This window comes from Boeremia exigua (genome assembly GCF_020726555.1).
Source record: "Boeremia exigua strain MPI-SDFR-AT-0100 chromosome Unknown C7974scaffold_4, whole genome shotgun sequence".
Lineage (NCBI taxonomy): Eukaryota > Fungi > Ascomycota > Dothideomycetes > Pleosporales > Didymellaceae > Boeremia > Boeremia exigua.
Genome location: NW_025763521.1, coordinates 2,524,509 through 2,552,256, shown reverse-complemented (window position 1 = coordinate 2,552,256; position 27,748 = coordinate 2,524,509). Strand labels below are relative to the sequence as shown.

At 51.7% G+C, this 27,748-nt stretch overlaps 12 protein-coding genes across 12 annotated transcripts; 6 read left to right on the top strand and 6 right to left on the bottom strand.

Annotated features, from left to right (window-relative positions):
• Positions 1-896: 896 nt before the first annotated feature.
• On the top strand, positions 897-3,261 carry C7974DRAFT_411778 (nitrogen regulatory protein OTam; the record flags this gene model as incomplete). Its single annotated transcript, XM_046143593.1, has 2 exons — positions 897-1,249; positions 1,476-3,261. The coding sequence occupies 2 exons, from the start codon at positions 897-899 to the stop codon at positions 3,259-3,261; spliced, it is 2,139 nt and encodes a 712-aa protein (XP_045999572.1).
• A 1,407-nt stretch (positions 3,262-4,668) lies between these two features.
• C7974DRAFT_432994 (uncharacterized protein) lies at positions 4,669-5,634 on the bottom strand (the record flags this gene model as incomplete). Its single annotated transcript, XM_046144886.1, has 1 exon — positions 4,669-5,634. The coding sequence occupies one exon, from the start codon at positions 5,632-5,634 to the stop codon at positions 4,669-4,671; it is 966 nt and encodes a 321-aa protein (XP_045999571.1).
• Positions 5,635-6,441: 807 nt separating this feature from the next.
• C7974DRAFT_159250 (tricarboxylate transport protein, mitochondrial precursor) lies at positions 6,442-7,545 on the top strand. Its single transcript, XM_046135921.1, has 3 exons — positions 6,442-6,519; positions 6,566-6,637; positions 6,692-7,545. The coding sequence occupies exons 1-3, from the start codon at positions 6,502-6,504 to the stop codon at positions 7,508-7,510; spliced, it is 909 nt and encodes a 302-aa protein (XP_045999570.1). The 5' UTR covers positions 6,442-6,501; the 3' UTR covers positions 7,511-7,545.
• A 3-nt stretch (positions 7,546-7,548) lies between these two features.
• Positions 7,549-10,762, bottom strand: C7974DRAFT_333408 (uncharacterized protein). The gene is made up of 3 exons (XM_046139133.1): positions 10,669-10,762; positions 10,550-10,618; positions 7,549-10,449 (listed from the first exon to the last, which is right to left on the bottom strand). The coding sequence occupies exons 1-3, from the start codon at positions 10,710-10,712 to the stop codon at positions 7,581-7,583; spliced, it is 2,982 nt and encodes a 993-aa protein (XP_045999569.1). The 5' UTR covers positions 10,713-10,762; the 3' UTR covers positions 7,549-7,580.
• C7974DRAFT_391396 (NCS1 nucleoside transporter family protein-like protein) lies at positions 10,763-13,330 on the top strand. Its single transcript, XM_046141580.1, has 5 exons — positions 10,763-11,353; positions 11,403-11,482; positions 11,528-11,734; positions 11,782-12,840; positions 12,895-13,330. Exons 1-5 carry the CDS (start codon positions 11,223-11,225, stop codon positions 13,119-13,121), a joined length of 1,704 nt encoding a protein of 567 aa, XP_045999568.1. The 5' UTR covers positions 10,763-11,222; the 3' UTR covers positions 13,122-13,330.
• A 2,015-nt stretch (positions 13,331-15,345) lies between these two features.
• Positions 15,346-17,542, top strand: C7974DRAFT_159205 (voltage-dependent anion channel-domain-containing protein). Its single transcript, XM_046135920.1, has 2 exons — positions 15,346-17,028; positions 17,078-17,542. Exons 1-2 carry the CDS (start codon positions 15,544-15,546, stop codon positions 17,324-17,326), a joined length of 1,734 nt encoding a protein of 577 aa, XP_045999567.1. The 5' UTR covers positions 15,346-15,543; the 3' UTR covers positions 17,327-17,542.
• A 930-nt stretch (positions 17,543-18,472) lies between these two features.
• C7974DRAFT_159162 (uncharacterized protein) lies at positions 18,473-19,255 on the top strand. Its single transcript, XM_046135919.1, has one exon. It carries the CDS (start codon positions 18,625-18,627, stop codon positions 19,081-19,083), a length of 459 nt encoding a protein of 152 aa, XP_045999566.1. The 5' UTR covers positions 18,473-18,624; the 3' UTR covers positions 19,084-19,255.
• On the bottom strand, positions 19,229-20,465 carry C7974DRAFT_432989 (kinase-like domain-containing protein; the record flags this gene model as incomplete). Its single annotated transcript, XM_046144885.1, has 3 exons — positions 19,229-19,390; positions 19,444-20,085; positions 20,136-20,465. The coding sequence occupies 3 exons, from the start codon at positions 20,463-20,465 to the stop codon at positions 19,229-19,231; spliced, it is 1,134 nt and encodes a 377-aa protein (XP_045999565.1).
• Positions 20,466-20,672: 207 nt separating this feature from the next.
• On the bottom strand, positions 20,673-21,575 carry C7974DRAFT_391387 (uncharacterized protein). Its single transcript, XM_046141579.1, has one exon. The coding sequence runs from the start codon at positions 21,209-21,211 to the stop codon at positions 20,753-20,755; it is 459 nt and encodes a 152-aa protein (XP_045999564.1). The 5' UTR covers positions 21,212-21,575; the 3' UTR covers positions 20,673-20,752.
• Positions 21,576-21,712: 137 nt separating this feature from the next.
• On the bottom strand, positions 21,713-23,350 carry C7974DRAFT_391385 (uncharacterized protein). Its single transcript, XM_046141578.1, has 2 exons — positions 22,805-23,350; positions 21,713-22,754 (listed from the first exon to the last, which is right to left on the bottom strand). Exons 1-2 carry the CDS (start codon positions 23,195-23,197, stop codon positions 21,987-21,989), a joined length of 1,161 nt encoding a protein of 386 aa, XP_045999563.1. The 5' UTR covers positions 23,198-23,350; the 3' UTR covers positions 21,713-21,986.
• A 1,672-nt stretch (positions 23,351-25,022) lies between these two features.
• C7974DRAFT_374888 (Calycin-like protein) lies at positions 25,023-25,614 on the top strand (the record flags this gene model as incomplete). Its single annotated transcript, XM_046140173.1, has 2 exons — positions 25,023-25,517; positions 25,567-25,614. 2 exons carry the CDS (start codon positions 25,023-25,025, stop codon positions 25,612-25,614), a joined length of 543 nt encoding a protein of 180 aa, XP_045999562.1.
• Positions 25,615-26,308: 694 nt separating this feature from the next.
• On the bottom strand, positions 26,309-27,543 carry C7974DRAFT_391368 (metal binding domain of Ada-domain-containing protein). The gene has a single exon (XM_046141577.1). It carries the CDS (start codon positions 27,283-27,285, stop codon positions 26,386-26,388), a length of 900 nt encoding a protein of 299 aa, XP_045999561.1. The 5' UTR covers positions 27,286-27,543; the 3' UTR covers positions 26,309-26,385.
• Between the last annotated feature and the right edge of the window lie 205 nt (positions 27,544-27,748).

The window sequence follows — 27,748 nt, the reverse complement described above, 5'->3', positions numbered from 1 at the left end:
CGCGGGTGACGTGCATATGCCAATACCGAGTACCTAACAGCAATTCAGTGCTTGGCTGGTGTTGCTACGAACTACGTCGCGGTGTAGAGGCCGGAGATGATCCAGAGATAGCCTCCAAAAGTTGGCATAATAATTTTACGCGCATCAAAGCAGCAGCGGGCAAAAATCGCTCCCATTGGCCCTTACATTCTTATCTTCTTGGTACTCGGATGGCTGCCGCCCTGCAGATGGTTGCTCGTCTGCCACTTAGCCGCATTCGGTTTGCTATCACGTAACGGGCAGAAGCACAAGCCATCCAGGCACATGTTCGCAGATGTGTGAAGCGTAAACCTCAAAAGACATCGACAACGCTCTCAACACAGACGGTTTTACGACTTCCTGGATTATGTGTCCGTTCGCCCCCCGCACAGGGTTCTAGATCTTCATCGTCACCCCAGGCTTTGCCCGCCATCGCCGCACGTGTCCGCCTCCTAAAAAGCATTCAATGACGGCACGCACCACCAAACATCTTATACTTCTCGCAGCCGTTACCGGCAACCTAGGCCCTTGAGGCTGTCACTGAAGAATTTATCCACAGAAATCGGGATTACTCAATTCTCTGTGCCTCTCGCCCGACTGGCAGGATATAGCCTGTGGGCCAACTACACTACTCCCACGCGATAAGCCCCAGCAGCTACCCGATTTGGGCCCTATCTACCTCAGCATCGTGTGACTGGTGCACCGTGGCACTCTTGCTTCTGGCATCCTTCCCGGCACCTATTCTCCGGCGCCCAGCCAACGGCCCGTTGTCTATCAGTAGTATAGACCTTGCCTGTTGCTGTACCCAGGCCTACGCCGACCCTCTTACGACATCCGTCCTTATCTGCAGTGCACTATTTGTGCCATCAGATAGCGATATGACGACCGTACTGGCTATACAGCCTGCGTTGCCTCGCGCGACACCGGTTCCTATTGCTGCCGCTCGTCCACGCAAACAACAGAAGCTCGCCTCGCCGGGGAAAGAGAACGTTGTTGCCAACAAACCGACCTCGACCAACGGACCTGTTTCTAACATACGATCACGAAGGGAACGCCCTTGCGACGCGTGCAGGAGGAGGAAGAGCCGTTGTGTGATTCACGAAGGTGCCGCCTTGTGTGTTCTGTGCGAGTTCCACAAGCAAGAGTGCACCTTCGTGCAGAGCCCACTACCCAGGAAAAGGAAGGTTGTCGACGGTGATAAGAAGGACTCACCCAACGTCTCCAAAAAGAGGTATGTTTAGACATTGCAGCACGCTCCATGTTCGATCCAGCGTCCAGGCGTCGTCAACATCACCCCACCACTCAGTCGAAAGTAATGTCACGTGCGCACGTGCGAGCGTACTCCCAACACTCAGTCGATTATGAAACTTTGTTACATGTCGTCTGGAGCCTCCAAACCTTCTGGGTCGCGTTGTGAACGTTGTCACACACGGACATGCAGCTAACCTTGTCGGCAGGTCTGTTGATGCAGAGCCACCCCCACTAGCACTCGCAACGCCCACCATCACTGCAACTGCGCCAAGTCCCCCACCGCCCCAGCCGTTGCTGGCGGCAAACATCCACCTGCCTCAACTGGGTGAGACCTTGGGTCTGCAGCGTCGCCAGCACAGCAGGTATATCGGGTTAAGCTCGCCGTTTGATCCTACACTTATCGGTCTGTCGCACTTCGATATCCGCAACGAGTCCACTTTCGATCTTGGCACACTGCGACGAGTAAATGATCATGAATGTTTCATTATGCTTCCTGACGAACACACCCAAGACCATGCTGAAGAGGCGAATTATCTGAGCCATGTTGAGCAGCTTGTTCATCCCCATGGTCCCGCACTTCTTGACATCTACTTCCAGGTGGTCCACCCAAGCTATCCCATCATCCAGAAGCACCTCTTTATCGAACGGTATCGAACAGGCGACAGAAGCTTTTCGCCCGCCCTGCTAGCTGGAATGTATATCTTGGCTCTTAACTGGTGGTCGTTCGATCCTAAGCTTGCAAACTACTCGAAGCCAGATGCAGCTCGTTTGGAGGCGATCGCGATGAGGTCGCTTACTCTAGCTATGGAGCGGCCAAAGCTGTCCGCAGTCCAGGCAGGGCTACTGTTGTTACAACGTCCAGATTCAGATTCGTGGAGTCTGACAACGCAGTTGGTAGCGATTGGGCAGGAGCTAGGCCTTCACCTCGACTGCACATCTTGGTCCATTCCTCACTGGGAGCGTGGTCTGAGGAAGCGCATTGCGTGGGCGCTATATATGCAGGATAAGTGGAGCTCGCTTATCCACGGGCGACCGTCGCATATTTTCAACGCAAACTGGGCAGTGAAGCCAATTACGGAAGACGATTTCAACGAGGAGGGAGACGGGTACGAGACGCGACAGGATGAAACAGAAGAAGAGGAAGAAGAAGCCCAACGAAGCCGCGTTTTGTTCGCCCAGATGATCAGTCTTACCCAAATCATGGCGGAGGTTATGGACACTTTCTACACCCAGACAGCGATCCAGGATTTTGCGAACGCCGGACGGAAGTCGACAGAGTTGATCTTGGCGCGGGCAAAGCCCGTCCAGATCAAACTTCGCCAGTGGCACGAGCGGCTGCCTACAGAGGTTAAGATGCATACGCCGAGCAAAAGCAAATTGATCTCGACTGGATACCTGCATCTCGCTTATTTCGCAACCGAGATCACCCTCCACCGCCGAATCGTACAGTCGCTTGACACGAAGGAGCCTGATAATTACGGCCTTTTCATGTGCCGCAACGCCGCAAAGACACGTCTCATCTCTGCCATGGACTTCGTCAACCGCCTAAAGCCTGAGCACCTCCAGGCCTTCTGGTTCTTCGCGTCGAAGGTGAACTTCACCCTCATTGGCACATTCGGTTCGCTTCTTTGGGCGACAGCGCCAGCGTCTGAAGAGGCTGAGTTCTATAAGCTCAGACTTCGCGAATACCGCTGGACACTATCCGTCTCTTCAAAGCGCGCAGACTTCCTTGAGTACGCGGTATCGATGCTCGATGCCAGCCGTGCCATGCTCAATAACCTCGCTGAGAAGCCCAGCTTGGCTGAGCACATCAGCAAGGTCGGTGTTCCGCCTCCGGCACCCCCGATGATGTACCCGGTTATGAGACAGCAGTTCGATGACGGCGAGGACATGCACATGAATGATGACGGCGCGAGTTTCGAGGGTTTCGATGATGAGTCGCAATACGGGAGTCGACCCGGCAGCGGTGCGCATTCACCGCGTTCCCAGTAATCATTGCAGCCAACTGCACTGCACAACATCTTGTCGAGCGTTTCAGCGAGGGAGGGTAACAGCGCCAAAAAGCGCTTGTCTCAATTTACGAGAATGGACTTCAGGCGTTATATATGGGTAAGCGGTCACAAGGTCGCGTAATGATCGCGCGATATGGCGCCACGACCACGATTTCATCCACGAATTTGATACGCTTCGCGCGTTCTTGATGACGGTTATTGTTATGATTCGATTTGTAGCGATGATATCTTAGACTTCTGGGCATACGGAATAGATGCAAGACGTGCGATGGCACGATAATCTTACCCACTTTGGATTATTATACTCTGAGTGCAAAAGGGGAGATGATCATGCTTGGAGAGTGACGCGTGCAACTACCAGGGTATAATAAGGTTATACTTCCCCTCAATCTCCGCACTTCCATATATTGCCTTGGATCTACCAGGACGACCCATGTGTCAACATGTGCGCTTTCCTTTGTCTCTGGAATGGGATCCTCGTCTCTAGTGACTGCATCCCCTTGGTGCACATCCGACCAACCACTTGACACCTTTGTGGGTTTCAAACAAATCCTGTCGTGGCTGGTATACTGCAGGACTGCAGTAGAAAAAAGAGCCTCAAAAATCACGAGATCCGCGAGGCAGCTGAATCAAACGCTGAAGCCACACCATCGTCCGTCGTTACTGGCGCCGTACATCTGACATACTACACAGCAACTATATGGAGACGCAGCATCGATATATGCAACGCTAGAGCTTCCAAAATAGCTGACATCAGTGAAAGATCGTCGATTAGTGCCGCTGGTGATGTTGTCGGCTGCGCAAGCAGCATGCGCAGTCTACCGAGAACCGGCGTCAACCTAGCAAGAGGCCAGTCATTGACAGATCATATCTCACACCCTGTTTCAGACGTAAGCTTACAACTACTGCAACGGTAGCTACTCGCGCTGTTGACATAGGTCCGACTTTGGTATAATAATGTATAGCCGATACCGACCTGACCTGCTCTTCGGTGCTGATAACAAGAATAGTTGCAAGAGCAAAAGATGCTGTTGTCTCTCAGAACGTTCACACTTCAGTAGATGTATGGCTAGAATTATATTCCCGAGATATGCGCATCTCTTATATGATGATCCTCAAGGCTCATTAGTCGAAGACGAAACTGACCATCGAGACTTCAGAGATACCGTAGCATTCTTAGACAGATGTCTTTCTGCTTGCTTAGCCACAAGGAATACCGGAACGCAGGCAGAATGGTAGTCATAGTAGAAATCGTTCTTCTCCCCCTCTCTATATCGCATATTAAAGTCTATCCTGTTATACGTGAAAGTACTGGATGATCGTGAATCCAGACAGCGGTGTTAGACTACACATCGCAGGCGAAGCATCGACATATCTCCCGTTACTCTTACAAATTACTCGTCACGCCCTTCTGAATGCGTTCCAGCTTCTCCGCCAGCTCGCCCCACACCCTCTGTTGATCCTTCCAACCCTCTGCACTCATCACATACTTCGACGGCTGCTGCACCATGCAGTCACTCACATACTGACCGTGCGATTCTGGGCCCATCGACGCTGCATGTACCAGATTACGGCTTCCGGCCTCCGTGCTGCGTGCCAGAAACATCTTCAAGATCGTCAGTCCCCAGCCCGCCTCACGCCCGAGCTCGCTATGGCAGAGGCCGGGGTTGACGTTATTGATCGTGACGGGAATCTGCGGCGCGGGTTTCTGCTCGGCGATGGCGCGCACGGTGAGCACTTCGAGCAGCTTGGAGACCATGTAGCGATCGCTGATGGCGCCTGTTTTCTCGTTGGAAGAGAGCGTCTCGAATATCTTGCCTTCGGGAGCTTTGCGCTCTTCAAAAGCGGCCCAGGCGTGGACTTCGGATGAGGTAATAGTGAGATTGGGCCGGGTGTTGTATTTCGAGGCGGTGGATTTCATCTTGGGTAGTAGCGAGAGGGCGAGGAGAAATGTCGAGATCACGTTAACAGTGATGGTGGATTCTTCGCCTTCGGCTTCTTCCCAAACGCCTCGTGCAACGCCGGCATTGAGCAGCGCGACGTCGAGTCGGTCAAGATCTTTTGATGCCTTGGCTGAGAAGTCAAGAACGCTCTGGTAGGACGACATGTCGAGCTGCCATACTTGGACAACGCCTTGTTTACGTGTGCTGGACTCAATGTCGCGTTTTGCTGCTTCACCTTTCTCGATCGAGCGTACTGCGAGGATCACCGTGGATGCTCCAAGGCGCGTGAAGTGTCGTGCCGCTTCCTTGCCGAGACCGACATTAGAGCCTGTGACGATGACTGTCTTTCCTGTGTAGTCATATGTGGGCGATGGAAGCGAAGCAAGGAGTTGGGAGTAGATGAAACCCATGATGGTGTTGTGACGTCCTCCGTGAGCTATTGCTATTTACGATTGAGTTGGAAGTGTACAGGTACTGAGTCGCGACGTTATCCGTAGCAGCTGGTAAATTGCTGATATGATGAGTTTGGAATGAGACAGGTGAGAAATGAAAATGGGGCAGCTTTCTTATACATCTCTTCGCGTTACTAGGTCCGTGAACACTTCTCTTCTCAACCGCCCTGTCGGCGCAACTTGACCCCACACATGGTCACGATCTAACCTCCATTCGTATTTCGGTCGAACGAGCGTGCTGTACTGACGACATTATCGGCCAAAGAGATCACGTCCGTGGTAGGTCCGTACAAGCTAGCAAGGCGGGAAGGTACATAGCGTTCCCGTCTTCGGTCATATCGGACAGCGTCTTCTTCGGCGGCGTTAAGCTTCAAACGGCGTTAAGGCGGTAAGCCTCTTTGATCTTAAGACCAAACATGATGGGGCGCCTCGTTTGTGAGGTTGGTAAGAACGCATGGCTCCGAAGCCGATACCATTGAATAGCAATACTACTAAAGGGCGAGCGAGAAGAAAACGTGGGTGTTGCTGCGGATTTAGCAACCCCAGTCGTGACGCAAGACGCGCTTGCGCCAGTTCCTAGAAATCCTGTCACGGGTCTAACCACTTGGCCGGAACGAATGCATCGAGAAGTGATAATGAAGATGGATGAAGGCAGACGAAGCAGACGAATAAGTGGTTTGCTGATGATCGTCGCTGCCGTCCGACTCCTATTGTATCCGTCGGGTCGGCTATGGGTCCCGTCGGCTATCTCAAATCGTACTTGCATCTTTTCGCCAATCGCAACCTCCATCTAAACTTCATCAATTCTAGAATATTCAAATAGCAATGGTTGCCGGTGGAAATGTAAGCCACTCTCCAAATATTCGTGAATCAGACTCACACGACACAGGACAAGAACACGCCTGCCGTGGTTTCGCTGGCCGCAGGCGGAATTGCAGGGGGCATAGAGGGTTTTCTCTCGGTACATATGCCAAGCGACGTTAGTAATTTGACGCGAATCTGACTCGAATTTTAGTATCCATTCGAGTTTGCAAAGACCAGAGTCCAATTAAGGCAAGAGAAGGGACAGTCGACTCCGCGCAACCCGTTTTTGGTGGTTACACAGGTCTACCAAAATGAGGGTCTGCGTGCATTGTACAAAGGCTGCGGCGCACTTGTCTTTGGTTCTGTGGGCAAGGATGCTGTACGCTTCCTATTCTTTGACCAGATCAAAGAGTCATTCGCGGATCCAGTGACTGGCACATTGTCCCCTGGGCGCAACTTGCTGGCTGGCATGACCGCCGGTGTCGTTGCATCTATCACAGCAGTGACGCCAACCGAACGCATAAAGACTGCCTTAATTGACGATGCGCGCAACGAGAAAAGATTCCGCTCAGGCCTTCACGCTACACGTGTCATCTGGAACGAGCACGGTATTTTTGGGCTGTACAGAGGCTTTGCAGGAACCACTCTGAAGCAGGCATCGGCTACAGCATTCCGAATGGGGACCTATAATATTCTGAAGGACTACGAGAAGAAGAAGGACATCTCACAAAATACCGCTGTCAACTTTGCGAACGGGTCGGTTGCCGGGACCGTTACAACACTCGCAACACAACCGTTTGATGTAATCAAGACCAGATCACAAAGCGCTAGGGGTACGAGCACCCTTGAAGCTATCAAAACCGTTCTTCTTGATTACGGTATTCGCGGATTCTGGAAGGGCACGACCATGCGATTGGGGCGAACGGTGTTTAGCGGCGGCATCCTCTTCACGAGCTACGAAGCCGCGGTCAAGGTCATCATGCCATTGTACTCTGGATCTTCACGGGCAAAAGATGTCGAGGCAGCATAATCTAACAATATATCTACCTAATGTCCTGTCATATGAATACATGCCATGACTTCCACCCAAGATTTGAGTTTCATACTCTTTCTTCAAACTCGTCAATAACGCTGACTGGTTTCACAAACCTGCCCAATGGCTTGTACTCCAAATGAGTCAAACCGAAAGCACTGGGTCCGCCTATTTCGACACCTTTCGGGCTGGTCCATCGCTCGCTGGCAGTAATTCCAATGACCAGGACCAACAACCCGTATCTATACTCGGGTGTCCCAATCGCCTCACCGTTCTGCGCATCGATGACCGAAATTAGATCGGGTACAATGGCGAGCACATCCTCATTGCGCTCCTCTCCAGTCTTGCTTTCCTGTCCATCGTGCATACGGATGGCGGCGATATTCTCGTTCTTGAATGGTATCTTAACCTTCCCAGAGAATTGCGCCTCGGTGCCTTCGATAATGACCTCGCCGTAAACGTGACCCATCCAGAGCTTGCGTTCGACGCCGACGATCTTGCCTTTGAAGAGGACACGGCCAGTGTCTGGCCCTCCCACAGCATCGATGATAGACTCAGCTACGCTGTCGATGCGATTTTCCTTTCTTGCTCGAGCGACTTCCCGACCTATGCGCCATGAAAGCGACATGGTGTGTTCAACTGCCCATCGTTTCGTCTCCTCCCCAGTGACCGGGGCATCGGCTGTACCAACTGCGCTTCCCATTTGACTCAGAGCCGACCTGATGACCTGCTCAACCTTCAGGTCGCTTTGCGCTGTAGGCATGTAAAGTGTATTACCATTGCCATCAGCAACACATACTGGAGCGAAGACGATCTCACGCTCTCCAAACACCACAGGAGTAGTCTGCCACTTTGTGGGATAGGCACGGCCCATCCAATCGCCATCGACGCACGGCACATTCATGTTCGTCGATGCGGCAAGGACAAGGCCCTGAAGGCCGTTGGAACCCCCAATCTCTATAGGGATTACGTGAGTCGCCCGACCTCCCTTAAACAGCTCGTAGAGGCTGTTTTGAGCGTCCATCATCTCATCTGCTGACAGCTTTTCGATACCAACCGTTGGACTGCCAGCACCGCCGCCACTGCCGATGAGATCTTTGTCTTTGAGATCATCTGGACTGACTACCCGTATGGTACCACCAGCTTGTAAGATTCCGCGTACTCTCAGCATTGTCGAGTAGGGCGAACCGCCACCACCGGTACCCAGGATATAGCAGCCTATTGTGATCCAGTCGAGGTCCGTCTCGGAAATCCACCATTCACGGGCAACGATCTTAGGCTTGTAGCCTGCGATGTCAACTTCTGGAACTGCGTCGTTTTCGAAAGTGGTGTCCTTGATTGATGCTGGCGTGATTGCATCATGTGCGGTGTTCACGCTCGTTGCGTCCTCGTCCACTTTGGTAAGCTCAAGGTTTGCGAAGTCTTGTGCGCGAGAAAAGTCAAAGTCTCCAGCAGCTCTGACAATAAAACGCGTCTTGTCAGCCACATATTGAAGTGGAAGTGCTTCGATTTCGACAATGTTCACAGAATCAGCTAATGCGCCTGCCTCAATGGTTCGCCTCTTGGCTTCTGCAGAAATTTCGACCAGCAGTTCCTTCTCGGATTGCTTCTCTGTCGACTTGACAGTGTCCACGACAGCGCTGACTCTGGCCATGGCAGCACCAATTGCGTTCGCGATGCCCGACCATCGTGGCTTGATGACCCGGCTCGCACCTTTCAAGCGATCTGGCGCTACCACGGCACCACCTCCAACAAGCAGTACCGGAACGTCTTCTGGAGACGTCTTCATAGTGTCAACGATACGTTCTAACATAGCTTTGGTCTCTTCTTTAAATTCTGCGATTTCGCTCTCATCGAGCTTGCCTCGCACATGCTCTGGCTTACCGATCGTGACTTCAAGGGAGCCTGCCACGGTGTAGTCGGTGGCAGTTGGCACGTCGCCACCAAATACCAACGCCTTCTCGGGTAGACGGTAGCCTACAGACTCGGGTCCGACTTGGATTTTTCCGCCGACTCTCCTCACCAGGCTACCACCTCCGAGACCTATACTTTTCACGTCTGGATACGAAAAGTTCATCCTGACGCCAGACAATTCAGAGTAAGCTGCTTGTTGGCGTGGGAATCCATTCGCCAAGAGGAGGCCAACGTCTGTCGTCGTGCCACCCACATCGACTACCATCATTGCCTCGTTGTTCTCTTGCTTTCCGACAAGGAAGGCAGCGCCGCGCATACTGTTGGTCGGGCCCGACGAGAATGTCCGAATAGGTAGCCGGCTTGCTGCCTCACCACTAAGGATTGTCCCGTCGTTCTGCGTGATGAAGACTGGGCATTCCAATCCGAGTTGTTTTATTGGAGCTTGAAAGGCTGCAATCGTCTTGCGTGCAAATGACAGGATCGAGGCATTGAGTATCGCAGCATTCTCTCGCTCCAAGAAGCCGAGGTTAGCAACAGTCTTGCTGAGAACGATATCCACTTGCTCACCAAGCTCTCGCTTGATGATCTGGGCAGCTCGCTGTTCCTGCAACTCGATGGTGTCAATTGGACTGAAAACTCCGTTGACCACAATACTCTTGATACCCTTCTCTTTGATAATCTTGCACTGCTCCACAATTTCTTGCTCCTTGATGTCTGATATGAGGCTGCCATCAATCTCAAGGCCACCTTTCACTAGGGCGTAATGCGCCAAGATGATCTTGCGAAGTGAAGCTGGCCAATCAACACAAGGGGGCGCATGCTTGCTGAATGGTCCAGACAGGCGCAGCACTGCGACTGGCGAGAGTCGAGAGGAGTCGCGGGTCACCACCGCATTCACGAAATGTGTCGTCCCAATCGTGACGCTGGCGACCGAACTGGGATCCACGGATGCGGTCTTGAACATAGTAGTGATCGCATCGGCAATTCCATGACTTGGATCCGCCGTAGTGGGAGCCTTGTGCCTGAGAAAGTATCTTTGTCAGAAGAATGGTCGGTCCAGGAGGTGAGAGTGAAGGTTGATGTCACGTGCTCTTATCGTGGCATACAAATGTTATCACTCACCAGGCAACAATTCCTTTATCGGCCTCGATTGATCTTGCGGGATCTATGATTACTCCATCGGTGTTGGTACTGCAATGTCATGTTAGGCAAATTGAGTCTGGTCGACGGCAGGCGCTTACCCGCCAACATCAACACCAATGCGCAAGTTGCGCAAAGCACTCATGACTCTAGACGTCGATGTATTTTGTGTACGGTGGCGGAGATCCAATAGCAAGACGAGGGGTAGAGAAAGCTCGAGGCAGTTGCATCAGATAAGATAATCTGCGTGGTGGGGCACCAGCGAAGATCGGGCGCCGTCATCCGCAGAAGGCGTCACCTTCCTTGACGGTTGCCCGCCAGCTGCACCAATGTACCCGCCTGTCACCATTGGAGAACGTCACATCCCGTGAATAATGTGGTATTCATGCTGTCGATCATGGCGCCAACCTTGATCTGATAATCTAAATCGGCGTACCCCTCACCTGGCTTGCCTATCACGTTGGTCGCTTTATCAACCTGCGTATCACGGCTTCCGCTTTTGAGAAGTAACTCCGACTATCTCGACTTGGAGGTTGACTTGGCTTGAAGTGTAACATAGAACTTGAGATGTAAATGTCCGCCTTTTCAATAGGATGATGGGGCCTTTGAATTTCCATCCTCTCATCTGCCCTGGAATACCAACAAACTTCTCATTATGACTATGAGGCAGAGGCTAGTGTCACTCGATCAACACGTACGGTTGAAGGGTGATGACAGCCGACATGAGCAGACTGACGCTTGGAGCAACCGCGACCTGATCCCCTTGCCACCAGAGCGACGAACTTGGTACCTCAGGATACAACTCTGCCTCGACTGTGATTCTGACAACATGCAGGGGTTGGTTCAACTTTTTTGGCTTCTGGGCCATAGCAAGCTTGAACGTTGCGAACTGGCAAACCCCAAGCTCTTACTTGAGTATGTGTGACTCAAGAGGAGTATCAACACGCTGACGTGTCTTAGCACTTGGCTTGTCTGTTCCCCAGGCTATGCTCATCATTGTTGTCAGCAGGTTACTTATCGTCATGTTTTCCACGCTGATTGCGTGGATCGGACTGACATGGCATATCGGATTTACGGTACAGAATCGTTATTCTTGGGGCATGAGAGGCAGCTTTATTCCACTACTGCAAAGAATCTTGCTCAACTTCATCTGGAATGCTGTACAGTGTATGTCATAGTCACGATCAGATCCGTTGACTGCTAATCGATGGCAGGTTGGAACGGGGGCCGCTTGATTGCAGTGTGCTTGACAGCCATATGGCCTTCCTATGCGCGGATGCCAAATACATTTGGACCGAACATGCCAGCCACGACGGATCAGTTTGTGGGATTTGTCGTATTTTGGTTCCTATCGACACCCTTTCTCTGGCTCCGCCCTGAAAAGTTCAAGATCCCGTTCCAGATCGTATGTACTTGGTGTGGTGTCGGTATGCTGGCTTGGATGATTTGGGCTCTCGCTGTCGCAAAAGGTGTAGGCCCGCTTTGGAGTGCTGGACAAAGTATTCCTGCTGGCTCCCCCTTCAACTCATCCTGGCTCATCATGGCTGGCATCAATCAGGGTATTGGCGGACTGGCGGCAGGAATCACCAATGGCTCGGACTTCTCGAGGTATGCTAGTGCCCGCAGACACTATGTCTACAGTACGATAAGCAGCTGCTTCATCACTGGTATTCTGGTATCGTTTGTGGGTCTTGTCACTGCATCGGCAGCACAAAAGATATATGGTGAAGTGTATTGGAACCCTCCTGATTTGCTCATGGTCATGATGGATAACGGCAACGGCAGCTCCAAGGCTCGGGCCGGCGTCTTCTTCCTGGCTGCAGGATTCGCCTTTACTGCAATGTTCGAGAACATATGTGGCAACGCTATCGCTGGAGGCATCGATCTGGCGGGCCTGTTTCCCCGATATATCGATATACGGCGTGGCGCCATCATCACATTCGTCGCTGCCTGGATCGTACAGCCATGGCAGCTTATCAATCGTGCCACGACCTTCATAGCTGTTCTATCGTCGTTCTCCGTCTTTTTAGCTCCTATTATAGGTATTATGGCCACTGATTACTACCTACTGCGCAAGAGGAGGATCAGGCTTACACATCTTTATAAGACAACTGACTCCTGCTATTTCTTTTGGAATGGAATCAATTGGCGGGCTATACCAGCGTGGATTTGTGGATGGGCGCCTACAATAGGCGGGCTGATTGTCACGGTTCGAGGAGATGCCGCGCCGCCGAGGGCATTGGTGCAACTGTACTACATGGCCTTTTTGATTGGTAAGTGGTAGACGGGGTGTCTCACATGTAATGCGAGTACTAACACTCTGGTAGGCTTCTTTGTCAGCGCCGCGGTCTTCTATGGTCTCAACGTCATCTTCCCGCTTCCCGACATGGACCAGTTGGATTCGGTCGATGTTTATGGGACATTTACAGGAGCAGAAGCCCGTCGAATCGGGGTTGTTCCACTCGAGGAAGACTCTTCGGCTTTTGGGATCACTGGCACATCCATCGGACCAAGTCTATCGGAAAAGAATACCATGGGTGAGAAGGAAGTGTAATGAAGGGTAGCGGGAATAAAGCCGCGAACGTACCTTTCCAGGCCTGGGCATATCCACAGCCTCAAAGCGTTCGGCATACGAGAGTATTACCTAGAGCTCGTCCCCACTGGGCGCCAAAATGTCTGATCCTTGCTTGTTACGCCCAATGGCTGCATTCACGGGAGGCTGCGGATACCCTGTAATAGCATCAAGATCTATCTCTGACGTGACCCGAGAAGAAATAATTTGAAAAGTGATGCCAAGGCTCCGGGAAGTCTCAAGCACGACGAGATATCGAGTTATAGATTGCAACTCCTGAATCCTTTCGGCCAAGAACAACAGCGCCGACGGTCACGGCTACAAGCTTGCGATACATCGAAGAATGCAGGTATGAGAGATAAGACTCATTGAACAATAAAGAGGTAAATTGGACTTTTGCCCAAGACATGCATGGCATTATACCTGTCAGTTGCGCAATGTCTTCCTTGCTGAATCAGGAGTTGGATGCATGGTCGCAATCGGGCAGAGATCATAACGTAGTTGCAGCGATCATTAAAGCGCGACTCAATAGTAGACTGTGTACTACGGTTGCTGGCATAAGTAGTATTATCCATTGCCCCTTGCAAGGAATTTGAAGTCGATGATCAGGCTCATCAGGGTTGGTGTTCTTCAAGTGGGCCCTGTTAGCGCCATGAAGGGACGGCCAGCCCCTTCGGCTTCGTCACCTTGCGCTGATCTTCTTCGCATCACTGGTTCCCGTTGAGCCTCAATGCCATTCCTTTGCTCTTGGCGATAAGCGTCACAGTGTGCGTGCAGTCTTGTCTACGTCAAACAGTGGAGCCTTCTCTGTGCATCAATGCGCCTAACTCAAGCCCAAGCAACGGCCCGATTGCGACATAAGGCTGACTTGGGTATTGGCCGAGTGCACTGCCCCCAAAGATCTTCGTCTTGTAGCGACAGAAGTTAGGTATGGGCAAGTTGGGCCACAGGTCGCAATCTCTTAGAGCGACGCGTAACGATCAGCATAACTTTCATCGGCGGTGTACACGTTGACCACCCACCAGGTGGGTTTGTGCTCCAGCGTAACACTTCAGCTCCAGCAGAATTACCCCCGAGAGCACATTTTGGAACACACTTGGGGGGGAAACATTTTTATCGAGGTCGAGATAGGCTTTTTGCCTTCAGGCTTAGGCTTGGCTGTGCAACACTCAAACACTGAGTGGGCCCAGGGCATTGTTGAGACGGCGACCCTATCGCTCATGGTTGTCTCGGACAGGATCTGTTGCACTCCCAAAGCAACTAGTGTGTATTATTCCGCGATCTTATCAGGACGACAAGCTTATCTGGTGCACGGCTGTGGCTTCCACGTCGCCAGGTGGGTGGGGCCGCTTTCTTGGATGCGTTTTGTGCTGCTTGGCATCAACATCCGACACAATTGGGTCCGCTTTTGACGTTTCGTCACCCGTTTCACACCTTTTCGACGGGCGCCAGTCCGCACTTGAGCCGCAGCCAATTACCCGCCGCCTAAGTCCCGGACCTACCCTCCATCTAGTCTACAATTGGTAATCGGGAGATGCCGGTCTTCACCATTCCATGGTGATCCATATCAGAGACCGCCAGGTCCAGCCAGAAGGGGGGTCCGTAACGTGGTAGGGGGCTTCCCTGGTCCGCGGCGGCATCCCGCGTCCTCCCTGAACACAGACTCCTTCCGTCGTTGTATTCTCGTGTATCCGCAACTCCATTACCCCAAAGTGCTCTGCTTCACAGCGGAGCGTCTGCCAAGCTCACCTCGGTGAAATGCACTAGCCCAATGCTTGCGCGGCAGTGGATTCAGACTGTACCTGAGTCTGCACAACCATTCGTTCTAAGCATCTACACAAGCAACAGTACATGCAAGTGTTACGCGTTCATTAAATCTCTTATCACAGCACTCAAGAGATCTTGTGTCCAAACACCTTGGCGGAGCGGACGCTGCCAAGGCATGTGTTTCCGTTTATGGACTGGGATGAGGCGAAGACGACCTCAGGTTGCTTTGAAAAAGCACGTGCATTGCCTGTGTCGCAAAGCTTATTCGGCGCTTTGATGTGGATATCAGGAGCAAGTACGCAACACATCACTCCAGCCAAGCTTGTCAAGGTCCCAATCCACCCCTACGTCGCTACTCAGAGCCACTTTGCTAACCGCCAGAATTGTCTAGTGCCAATCGTGGTACATGGTTCGAAACGACCTTGGGTTGGGGAACGCCCACTCCCCCATGCTGGTTCTGCTCCCCACTTGTTATTACTTCGCCTCTCGCACTTCGCGTCCATCTCCTTTCCTAACGGCCCGGTGCTGAATTAATAATTGTTACTACACCCTTCTGCATGTCATATTCCTTCACTTTTTTTCCAGGCGTCTCCATTCGTTAGTTCCCACGGTGCAGGCCACCTCTTTCACATCAAAAATGGACTCCCGATTCCAGCCTGAGGGATTGACCTTCGACAACAAAGACAGGAACAACTTCAGCCCTAACTTTGACAACAATGGACCAAGCTACTCTCGTCCTCAGTCTGATCCGCGACCTGCCCTGTACTCAGGACCAACTGTTGGCCTTCCTTCTTCAGTCCGACCAGTGTCTCCTCCGCAAGCAGTTCAGTACGCACAACCGGCATACCAGCCGGATAACAGATATATCAATCAAGGCCCTCCTCAGCACGATAACCGCAATTTGCCCATGAACGTTCAACAGCCCGTAAACATGCAGCAAGAGAGCCAATATCCTGCTCAGTCACAGCAGACCACCCGAACCAACACCTGGGTCCAGACACCTGCGGGTCCTTACCCAACGGGCGAAGCCTACTTCACGGGACCTGTGGATACCAATGGCTATCCTATCGACTCTAAGAACACAGTGGTAGATAACCCTTTCAACGACCCCTCGTCTCGACCTCCTCCCATGGCTATGCCTACACCTCCAGCCTCGATCGACCTCGAGAAGCAGAAACACGATGATCATGGCCATGGCAGCGGCTGGGATCACAACTCGAAGTTGCCACACAGAAAGGACCCGAACCAGCCATACATGACCTTCAGTGAACGTCTCCGCCATTTCACATGGGCCTGGTACACTCTGACCATGGCTACGGGCGGTATTGCGACACTGATTGCCAACCAGCCCCATGCTTTCCCCGGATTGATTACCATCGGTGCTGTCTTCTTCATCTTCAATCTCATCCTCTTCGTTGGTGTCACGGGAACTATGATTCTGAGATTTACCAAGTTCCCTGGTGCCTTCAAGGGTTCCATCACACACGAGCGTGAGGCCCTCTTCTTGGGGCCTTTCTTCCTCTCGATAGCCACCATCATCACTGGAACGCAGAAGTACATCATTCAGGCTTATGAGATCGATCACCCAAACCGCGCCTGGGCTATCACTACCATGTCGGTCGCGTTCTGGCTCTACACATTCTTCGCCTTCTGTCTGGCTGTATTCCAATACTCCTTCTTGTTCAGTGCACACACCTACAAGCTGACTAGCTTCATGCCCTCGTGGCTTCTTCCCATCTTCCCTATCATGCTTTCAGGAACTATTTCTGCAACCATTGCAGCTGACCAGCCGTTGGGCGCCAGGTATCCCATCATCGTGGCGGGTATCGGATGTCAAGGTCTTGGTTTCACGGTCGCCATTCTCATGTATGCTCACTACATTGGCCGCCTCATGCAGGTTGGATACCCAGACCGCGAGCATCGCGGAGCCATGTTCATCGGAGTTGGTCCACCCTCTTTCACCTGCTTGGCTTTCATCGGTATGGCCAACGCTCTTCCCGAGGATTTCGATATTCAGGGCGACGGCCTCTTGGATGGCAAAGTCATCCGTACTCTGGCCATTGTCGGTGCTTTGTTTCTCTGGGTGCTGGCTATGTGGTTCTTCATGATTGCCCTTATGGCCGTAAGTTTCCGCATCAAGTCTTGCAAAATCACCACTAATTCGTCACCAGGTTATCAATCAATGGGCTGTCTACTTCCACTTGGGTTGGTGGGCTATGGTTTTCCCCAACACTGGTTTCGCCCTTGCCACAATCTCAATTGGTAACGCGTTGCAAGATGAAACAATTCTGTTCGTCGGCAACGGTCTTTCCATCGCCATTATCGCGATGTGGTTCTTCGTCCTGTTTAATCACGTGCGATCCGTCGTTGTCGGCGATATTCTGTACCCCATGAGGGACGAGGATGTCGCAGACCACTAGGCTGATCGCACACACCGTTTGAACTGCAAACACAACATCAAATTGCTCAAGTCCAATGTGTTCTGCAGAGCCTATGAGCACGGGTGTCGTTCTCGCACTGATTATAAGGTTTTTGTCTTTTTCTCATTCACTCTTTTTGGCAGCAAACAAGCGTCGCGCTGCAATTGCAACAGACATTCCTTTATACCCCTCCCCTGTTCTTCCCCTTCCCAGTTCCCTACAAGTCGTCTGCAGGATCAGCGCCTCTCGTATGTACTTAGACATTGGAGCTCTGAAGCTCGGCGGCTATCTCTGTAATCTAACCACTTTCTTTCCGTTCGCATTTGCTTTTCACATAGCGCTGGCGTCAAAACGGGAAGGGCACATATACCATGGGCATCACATTCTGCATATAGATTGATGAGACGTTAAACGCGTCCGGACGGCCGATCAATGATAGAGATCGAATTTCAATGCACTATCGCGTTTGTGGCCCTTCCCAGCTTTGCATCACGTTGTGATACATTTTTTGCAACATACGAAATGCCTCCGAATAATGACATAATACTCGCAGTGCTACAGACCACAGCTTGGAAGTCTTGGTTCAGCGTGGCAGCTGCTGGGCAAAATGAACGAAACGTTTCGAGGTAAACGGGAAGGAACAACTCCGACCCACGGGCTCATGCCGGTGATGTTTACTTCCGATGCAAGAGAAGTCTTGACTTTCTAGGTGCTTACAGCCAAGCAGTCTTGATTGTCAGGAGAAGACCTTGGTACGGAGATCAACAGTGACATTCCCATAATCCAGCTTTCTGGACGGCACACCCACACCACACTGATAGTTCCACAAATGGACTCACCAATTTGCAAGGCTGTGTCTGAGACGTACATACCATGGGTACTTGTCGGGATCAGTACAGAAGCAGTACTTGGTGCGCAGATCGGTTGGCCAGGGCGACTACCGGCGCATCAGATGCTTCAGCAGCCGCTTCATTAGTATAACAAAAACTCTACTAAGCCACAATTGATTGTGCACAGGAAAGCAGATAGAAGGCATCGGGCCGTTCGTGGATGGGATTGTTCTCGAAGCCCATAGTTTTCGAAGCACGTGAAAATGCGATGAATGACGTAATGTGGAATGTGCACCGCCACGCCGCGGCAACGGCACCACAACTGTGTCCCTGGGCGGTGGCAACACACGTCTCCTATATCAGGCAACAAGTCACCGACCCTCGAAACCCTCCACAACACGTCCATACGACATCAAGAAGTCCTTCAAATCCTTTCCGACAGTACCAAATATTTATTCAACCGCCAAAATGGACGAAGACCTTCTCGCACTCGTCGTGGTCATGGGCGTCTTCGTGACTTTCCCGCTCGGCGTCGTCCTCTTCACTACGGGCTGCATCGCATACTCGCGCACCAAGAAGTGGGACAAGGAGCGCAACCTCAAGGCCGTCAACGCCGAGTCTTCCGATCGGCTGATCGATGACGAAGACGACTTCCTCGACACCGACGATGAGGAGGAATACGCCACAAAGAAGGCTGAGGAGGAGAACGACAAGACCCTGACCTTCAAGCAGAAGTTCCGCAAGGAATTCCGCGCTGTGTGGTCAGGCAAAGGCAGGGAGCAGATCATCAAGGAGAGGGAGCGTGAGGAGAGGAGGAAGCTGGCCAAGGCCGTCGCGAAGGAGCTCGAGAGGCGGGAGCGCAGGCGTGCAAGGAAGGCTGAGAGCCAGGCGGGCTTTGAGGCTGCGCCGCCGAGCTACAAGAACTAGATGGTGTTGGTGTGATAGAGTCAAGCTGCGATACTGCTGTGACTGGCGCGAGTTGAAGTTTCCATTGGCCTAAGATTGATATACCCCCTACTATTCTGCACCTTTACTATTCGCAAATCAAAAATGCCACATACCAGCACGTGCTTCACAAAACGCTCGTGGACGGCTCCTTATCCTTCATCGAGCGTACCATCGCAAGTGCCGTATCCAGCCCTTTCTTCGTGTTTTCAAAGTATATGTGCGAGAACTCACTGCTCGCCTGCCCGCTGATAGTCCTTGCTTGGATCCCATGACTGATCGTGCTGCCCTACCCCTGATGTTAGCCGGATATCTCCCTGCATCACATCACAAAGTACATACCCGCATCAAGTGAAACACCTTTGCAATCTCCCATTGATCCGTCCTAGGATCCCACCCGGCGATCTTCGTATACTCATCTACCAACTCGTCCATGCTGGGCATCCCGTTACTCCTCTGGTTCTCAGGCAGATACACCTCACCGCCCTGATCATCCCTTACTGCGCCACCTTTTGCCGCTCGGTTCCAGTACGGGCCGCACGCGTAGCACACGTCCATCATCGGGTTTCCTAGCGTACTCAATTCCCAATCGAGAATTGCAATGACTCTCGGCTCAGTAGGGTGCAAGATCAGGTTGTCGAACTTGTAGTCGCCATGGACAATGCTAGAGCGATCTGTGGGCACGTTCTTGCGAATGTAGTCAACAATTTCGTCGAAGTTTGAATGCGCACGACCTAATTCTTTGCCTGTGTTGATATCTTTGACTTTGGCCTGCTGGGATTCTATGCGCGAGAAGGTGTTACAGTGGCGCGTGTAGAAGTCAGTCTTCTTACCGAAGCCCGAAAGGCCGATGGTATCTGGATCAATGGAGTGCAACCAGGCCAACGTGGATATCATCGAGAACCAGGCTGAGCGCCTCTGGGTCGGTGGCAAGGTGGAGAGATTTGGGTCGGTGATGATACGGCCTTTGACGAATTCCATTACCTATCACATCGTTGGCGCCAGTCGTATGCTTCAAGCGTAGTATGACTTACGTAGAATGCTGTCCCAATGACTGACGTATCCATACATAGGCAAAACACTTTTGGTACTGGGAAACCGCTAACCTTTCCAAGTGCTTCGAGTACTTTGTACTCTCGATCGACCTGGTGCGCAACTGGCGAGATGATGGTTCCGCTGGGCTTCTTTCGAAGGATGTATCGAACATTGTTGGCATCGTCAACAAAGTAAGTCGGGTTACTCTGCCCATATCCGATCTTCGTTGATATTATGGGAAGCTTCAGAATTGAAATGTGCTGTTGTAGGTACTTGCCCAGCTTGTCGTCGTTGAGGTCATGTCGTGCTGATTGCTTCGAAGAGGCCATGTTGAGTTGCTTTTCTTGTTGCTTGGAACCGTGAACACTTTTTCACCTTATTTACGGGCGGTCGCCTTTGCTAAATTACATGCCGTTTGGTGTTGTTCGAGTAAGCTGTGTCGAGCGAAGGTTAGCCTCGGTGAAGATGATTGGTGCGGGGTCAACCAGGTACATCGAAGCCTCAATCTTGTGTGCGAGATTGGAAATAATGAAGATTCTTGTGCTTAAAGATTTTTATTGACAGTATGCTTGTTCTTGACTCGACTGCCTTTCTTCTAGGATTGCGCCATGTTGTCTCACTCGCCGACAGCGTCCCAAGCGCTCAGAGGATCAGCCCAGATCTCCCAGTGTCCTATCCTACCTTGCTCGTCGAATTCACTGAACTTGTGAATGAACTGCTCATCCCAGCCTCTGCCTGTCTTTTGGCTTGAGAAGTAGCCTTTTCCTACTACACTCACCACTCCGGCCTCAGCATCGACGCAAAAGGCTTTGGCGTCTGGAAAGGCGTCTGGACCCAGAGACATCGCGAGTGTCTCGGTCATCAGCTTGAAGTACTCTTCGCATCCATCTTTGCCTGTGAAGGTCTTCGCGAGGAAGGGAAGGCGAGATCGTGCCCACTCGGGTCCATGCTCAGTAATCTTGGGATTATTCGAGAAGTACTGCGACAGAAGCTCAGGCAGCGGAGGGGGTGCAATCAGAGCTGAGCAGAACTCGGAAGTGATGCTGCGAAGTGTGTTGCTGCGTGTCGAAGCCATGCTTAATCGTATACAACGGTGTGTTCGTAGATGGTCGGGCGCTCCTGGGTCTCGTGCGCGTGGGGATGCACAGCTGGCAAGGTACAATATGCACGTTCGCCTATCTCAGCTCCTGATTTGGTGGAAATTCGGTGGCTTGAACCAAAGCGGTGAATGGCATTTATGGCTTTCGGTTGGAGGCTCAGTGACAGACTGTCGGGTACAACAAGGCACCGCAAAGCGGTAGGCGTTAAGCTACGGTTGCAGTGGGGAGCGCTGAGTGAGAATTTAGCGTGGAAGGAAGCAACAGCGACACATGCGGCCGTTGCGAAATGCGCAGATAAGCCCAGCTCAATGGCAACGCTGGCACAGACCTTGCTGAACGCGTAAGGCTGACGGAAATATTGCAGCAAAGTGGTGTGTTCAGCAGGTAAGCTGTAAGGCGATTACGTCACTGTTGGTAGGGGTCATCTAAGCATGCCAAATGCTTTCCCACACCATTGGAACAAATCAAATCAATTGAGACGCTTGAATTTGAATGAGAAGAATTTCCTGTAAAATGGGAAGACAGTGACAGAAGATAATCAGTCCGCCTGTCGAATGGTATTCAAACTATTTGATGAAGTACGACTAATGATCGTATCGGTATGGGTATCATAAAGTCTCCTGAAAGAGATGCCTCCGGGGTATCTATTTCTCTAGCAGTCGATCCAGTCGATCATTCATTCGCGCCACGCAGCGCATACGCAAACAACCCTCTTTGAGTCCAGCTCTCATCCCCCATGTTTTGAGGAGTTTAATTCATCGCCGTGAACAAACAGGTCTGGCGTGCCATCTGGCTCGCAAGCAGCACCTCTCGAAAAACTTGGTCCATACCACCAGCGAAATGGATTGTGTAGCTGTCGACTTTCCCGCTCCTCTTCTTTTCACCCCACACTAGCTTTGTTGCTTGTGCATCATCACACCGCTTTCCTGTTCGGCTGCCTGTCTTTGCCCAATCTTTTCGAAACTCGTACAGCGTCTCCGGCATCGAGTCATCCTTGGAATCACCGGACTTCCATACAAAACGTCGACCTCCGTAAGTGAAGCGCCGCGGCGACCATGGGATCTTCTGTTGCCGGTCTGGGTATTCCCTGATGGATTGCGCAAAAGCATCTTTGGCATCCAGATGAATGCATCGCGACTTGTAGGCGGCATCCTTTGATGATGTGGACAGGCGTTGTTTCTCGATCCCAGAAAGGAGTATGCGAATGCAGGTTTTAGGATACTCAGCAGCCCGGAAGAAGTCGGCTGCAGTAATCTGATTATCACCACGATGCATGGCTTCGAGCATGTACATGGCATACTTGTCTGAATGCTCACGTGCCGTGTAAACATATTTGCGGCTGCCAGAGAGACCAGTCCACTCCCGTGTGCGATGGAGGTGGTATGTTGTTGGCGCCTGGTATGGGTCCAGCATTGAAGAGTAAGGAACATCTGGGGATGGTAGCTCATCATAAAGTGGTGAATAGGGTGGCGTGACAGAGATTGGTGACGATGATTGCCATGTGAGAAGTTTGTGTATCTAGGACAACGTTAGTTCGTTTGCATGTCATGGTGAGAGAGGAGACATACAGAGGACAAAGTCTCGCTTTCCTCATCAAGGTCCCCATTCGCGCCCCACTGGTTCGGTGCAGGCACAAATGTGCATTCGTTCCCCCATCCATCGAAATCACCACTACCGCTCTCTAAATGGGGCCTCAGCGCTTTTTGTCGCTCCCTGTGAATTGTGATTTGTGTCTTGATAATCCTGATCTGCTCGTCCGAGTTCTCATCTGGTGATATACTAGCTAACGACCGTTCGATCTCTTGCTCAAGCGCTACCGCAGCTGCCTCGTGCTCCATGTAAGATGTGTCATATTGCCAGGCGTGCTCGGATTCAAAGGCGGAACTGCGTAGAGCCTCCAGGCGCTCATGGGACATAAAGTCTTCCCTGCCCATGCTGGGCGCATAGTAGATTGAATGCATCCAGATGGTTGGCTGTGAGTGGGTAGTCGGAGGAGTAGAGAGACTTCTAGGTTGTTTGGGAATACCGCCAGTTATCTTGTTACAGAGGCGATTTGCAAGATAGGAGGAATGTGTCAAGGCATCGAAAGGCTCATGAACAGAAGGCTGAATTGTAGTGCCCGATACTGCTGATAAACAGCTGAGATGACCCGTGAGCAGGGTGCGCTAGAGGCCCTGGTATCCCCGTTGACCCCTGTCATGCTGCGTCTGTCCTGTGTGACGCTGCATGACCGGGCCGGGATCAAGTTGCGGTGGACATGGGGTAGAGCCAGGGCTATTCGCGAAACTAGCTGGATACAGGCGTAACTCAATGTAACTGAGCGCTGAGACAATCATTTGCTGCTGGGACAAAACCCCATGCGAGAGAGTCCTGACCGCTGGAAGTGCGGCGTTTCCGGTGACCTGTACGAGTTCCCAGCGTGGCCGTCCGCCACCAAATGGCATGCAGTCCTTGTGGAAACACGCTACATATTCCTTTTCCATTCGGTTAGTCGGCCCAGGGGTGCAGGACGATGCCGACTGGTCTTACGCATGCCATGTCCTCCTGGGCTTGAGCTCGGCGATCAAGAACTCCAATGATATGGGCTTGTTGTCCACCAACTACCTGGGCACTCTTTGCACCACGTTCTTCCTCCCTTGACTCGCGCGATTTACTGTCGGTAAAGAGTATCTTCTGAGCGCGGACGCAGAACTTTGACACGGTTTGGCGGGCGGGCGGGCTTTTGTCGCGTTTTGCAGGGACAGGCGTTTGGTGTGGGCAGCGCTGACAGCAGATGGGTTGCGCTGTAGCGCCTTACCAGCTCCACCATCAGCTCCCTCACAAGCTCAACCTATCCGACGGCGTCGGCCCCTCAGACTGCGGCGTGATGAACAACATTATTGCGACAACTCACCATCGAAGTCGTCACCTGCGCACGAGTCTAGAGCCAGCAACACCTCACAGGGCTGCCAGACGAGCCGTCACAGTGGGTTGCACTAGCGGGAGGTGGGGCTGGACGGGGGCGAAGCGGCTCGGGCGCGGGGACATCTTGTTGGCGCAACGACCTGGAGTGCCAACCAAACACTATGCACTGGCCATTCGAATATTGTTATCTCAATCGCGGCAATGTATGATTATTGCAGCGCGAAGTCTATCATGTTGAGCCGAGGACGCAACTCGATTCGAGCCACAGATGTCATGACGTGACAGGGGCGATACTTCATTCCTCCGCCCTGCACATGTCGATGTGCCACAGTTGCTGCCTTGCCTCATGCCTCTTACCTTTCCGGATGACCCCCCACCGGAAGGGCTGGGGGCCGTGAGCACAGCCTCTGATCAGGCATATGGTTTTGTGTTACGGCAATCAAATGAGCATTCGGTTCCGCCGTTTGCGTTGGGACTGAGAACAAGCAGCACGGTCCGCTCAGGTGTTTGTAGGCCTCGCCGAACTGTGCGCCGAACTACGCTGACCGCTTCTGTTGTGCCACCACTCTCGTTTCGCGCGTCATGCAGGACCCATGTGCTCAACGTCGAACTGCGATCGCGATATGGAAGTGAGCGATCAAACAATCCGCTATACCAACAACAACAACAGCAGCAAGAGCTGTAGAAGGAGGAGATGATGGTGTTCGAAGAGCTCAGGAGATGCTTCCTCGGTCTGGCGTGTACATGTCGTGATGTGCTACGTCATCCATTTCCGGTAGTGCCGCATTAAGTACAAAGCTGAAGGGTTTTCCTATGTGTACAACCCCAAGAGCAAAGTCAACCCTTTTCACGCTTTCACTAGGACTCAGACACTTCATAATCATGGCTCCAGGCGACAACCTTCCGGATTTCTTGACGAACACTCCACTGCACCCATCCTTCGATAAGGATATCAAGGATACGCATCTTATTTACGACTACGACGCACAAGACAAAGATGGCAACCCGGAGAAGTGGCGGTACGAGCTTTGGTGCTTCTCGGAAGATCGTGTTGTTTATGCTATCCACGGAGGTCCAATGGCAGGGCGTATCAACTACCAGAGGGCAACATACCAGTGCATCCGTCCCGGGGAGCTTTGGCAGATCAATTGGCTTGAAGAGACAGGTACTGTAGTCTCTGCTGTCTATGACATCCCCAACAAGAAGATCACAACCTTGATATCGTTTTCTGAAGGACATTGGAAGAACGCAGAGGTCGCGCACGGAGACAAGAGACACAAGGAGAATCTAGAGAAGTGGAGGAAGCTAGCCGATGTAGGAAACCAGACCAGCAGATTTATGTTGAGTGAGCAGGCGCATATCTCTGAGGTCTTCAAGGTCAGTATCCTCATTAAGTCCACAGAATGCACTGACATCCCATTTTCAGGGCAAGGGCGATCTGGTCCCGATAAGCGAGGAGGACCCCACGTTCTGATTCAGTAGCACAAAGTAGAAAACCTTGTTCGTCCAAATAATGATTGTATGAGATATTGCTAAGTTGATGCTCTCCTCAGATCAAAGGTCAGGGCTTTTGCTGAATGCAGTTAGTCGCCTTGGCACATTGGGGTTCGCTCAACTTTTTCCAAGCTTCGTCAACTCACTCACACCTGCACGTCGCACCTATCGTGTGCCCACGGAACATTGCGTCGCACTTTCTTCGCTTGCGCACTTTGATAGATTCTCATTCTGCTAATCAACAGTAAGGTTACCAGCAATCCCTCATCAGCGGTACGTTTGAATTTCTGCAAAATACCCCTCCCCACGCTAGAAGATGAGATACATCAGACCATATCAATCTATAGGAAGAGCCGGAAAAGGTATGGCTAGCATCGACATATGCTACGCCGTCGCTGCTTATAAAACGGTCGCTGAGAGCGAATATTCCCCTACGCATTACAAGCACGCATCGGCTGCATGTACTGACTCTGGGACGACAGATAAATTCTCCTCGAACGAACGATACGAGTGTCGCCTTGCACCTGTGTATACAACCTCGTTCCGCGGATGCGCTTCTGCAGTTACAGTTGCCGCGGCTGCGATCTTGATGAGGATTGTGGTGATTGGCAGCGACTTTCATGGTCAGCGACATCACGGCGCAATCAACGTAGCAAGAGTAGAACAATATATTTCAATCCGTCTAGTACACATTTCCTGCACATTTTGCGCTGGTCATATGCGCTCTTGATCTACATTGTACACAGCGTGGTCAGCTTAGTGGAGCTGGTGCGGATGAAACAGCGGACATGTCGAAGTCTGGTGTCACATCAAGTGTGAAGTCGGTACCTGCCATATCATTCTGAAGTAGCATGGCCAAATTGATATCGAAGTCGAATGTCGGATCTATAAGTATCGGTTTCGTACTTGGATACTGTCCGAAATCGATAAAAGTAGAGTCCCATCCACTTAGGCTTGACAACTGCTCATTTGACAGTGTGGAGTCGGTATCTGAATTGTCACCGTCGGGTGATCCCATGACCCAGGGCTGTATCGGTTGCTCATCAATCGAGGTCTCCCCAAACCCGGCAGCTGTGATCTGTGCTGCCTGTACCATAAAGTCGTCGCTCAATGTCGAATTTGAATCGAAATGGTATTTTGCCAGCTCAGAGATGTCGAACGTGTCCCAGTCGAAGTTCTCCAAATTCGAAGGGCTTGCATCGGACCCCGATGATGGGCTTGAGCTACTGTGTTGCGCCGCGACTATGTTCGTGTACTCTCGTGGCGTTGTGTTGGTCTTGTCTTTAAAGATCTTGTGGAAATACCTTGGTGTCAGACCGACTTTCTTCGCAAGATCGTGCAACTTCAATTGTTTTGCGTCGCCTCTTCTCACCGCTTCCTCGATGAAACCCATTGCCTTCGCGACAGCTTTGTCTTGTGGGTCTTCGTTCTCAACGTTCGGTCTACACCGTTTGCATGCCCTAAAACCTAACGCTTCTGCCTCCGCAATTGTCTTTTGGAAACTGATGTTGGCTCGTCGCGCAAGTCTCGCTGGACACGTCGGTCTGCAGTAAATCTGTGTCGATTTGACGGAATAGAAGAAGTGCCCGTTGGCGTTGGGATCACGTGTGGCTAACGCACGCCACCGTTGAGCCTCTGTTATGTACGACATGGATGCGAGAGTTTTCGTGCTACAGACCTAAAAAACACAGGGTTAACAAAACAGTTCGCGGAACATTAACATGAGTACAATCAATACTGACTTCAAAAACCAGCCTCTACACGTGACATCCGCCTGCAATCCAAAAGTGGGGCGCTTGTTGGGACTGGCTGTTGGCGGTCCAGGAGCACACCAAGTGGTAATCGATGTAAAGACAAAACTTATAGCGTGTGGATGCGCTTGCTAAGGATCGCTAGGTAGAGGTAGTTGTGGAAGAGACGGAGCCAACTGACTGCGCGCTCGTAGAAGTTCACAATTGCCGATGACGGAAGAACAGCGCTCTGATTGGCTAAATTGAAAGCATCCTTAACTTCAGATCATACGCTCCAACATCGCGACTCCACTAACCGCAATCAAGATGTGCAGAAACGAGACAGTGATTGTAAGCTGTTAGATTGTATTGATAGAAGCTGGT

Bases quoted from the DNA above. Each gene is read 5' to 3' on its own strand.
- C7974DRAFT_159250 (XM_046135921.1), top strand. The intron at 6,638-6,691 runs GTACATATGCCA...CTCGAATTTTAG, and splicing joins GCATAGAGGGTTTTCTCTCG to TATCCATTCGAGTTTGCAAA.
- C7974DRAFT_333408 (XM_046139133.1), bottom strand. From the start codon at position 10,712: ATGAGTGCTTTGCGCAACTTGCGCATTGGTGTTGATGTTGGCGG. The intron at 10,619-10,668 runs GTAAGCGCCTGC...ATGACATTGCAG, and splicing joins ATTGGTGTTGATGTTGGCGG to TACCAACACCGATGGAGTAA. The intron at 10,450-10,549 runs GTGAGTGATAAC...ATACTTTCTCAG, and splicing joins GATAAAGGAATTGTTGCCTG to GCACAAGGCTCCCACTACGG.
- C7974DRAFT_391396 (XM_046141580.1), top strand. From the start codon at position 11,223: ATGACTATGAGGCAGAGGCTAGTGTCACTCGATCAACACGTACGGTTG. The intron at 11,483-11,527 runs GTATGTGTGACT...GACGTGTCTTAG, and splicing joins AACCCCAAGCTCTTACTTGA to CACTTGGCTTGTCTGTTCCC. The intron at 12,841-12,894 runs GTAAGTGGTAGA...ACACTCTGGTAG, and splicing joins CTACATGGCCTTTTTGATTG to GCTTCTTTGTCAGCGCCGCG.
- C7974DRAFT_159205 (XM_046135920.1), top strand. From the start codon at position 15,544: ATGGACTCCCGATTCCAGCCTGAGGGATTGACCTTCGACAACAAAGAC. The intron at 17,029-17,077 runs GTAAGTTTCCGC...ATTCGTCACCAG, and splicing joins TCATGATTGCCCTTATGGCC to GTTATCAATCAATGGGCTGT.
- C7974DRAFT_159162 (XM_046135919.1), top strand. From the start codon at position 18,625: ATGGACGAAGACCTTCTCGCACTCGTCGTGGTCATGGGCGTCTTCGTG.
- C7974DRAFT_391387 (XM_046141579.1), bottom strand. From the start codon at position 21,211: ATGGCTTCGACACGCAGCAACACACTTCGCAGCATCACTTCCGAGTTC.
- C7974DRAFT_391385 (XM_046141578.1), bottom strand. From the start codon at position 23,197: ATGCATTCAATCTACTATGCGCCCAGCATGGGCAGGGAAGACTTTATG. The intron at 22,755-22,804 runs GTATGTCTCCTC...ACGTTGTCCTAG, and splicing joins AAAGCGAGACTTTGTCCTCT to ATACACAAACTTCTCACATG.
- C7974DRAFT_391368 (XM_046141577.1), bottom strand. From the start codon at position 27,285: ATGTCGTACATAACAGAGGCTCAACGGTGGCGTGCGTTAGCCACACGT.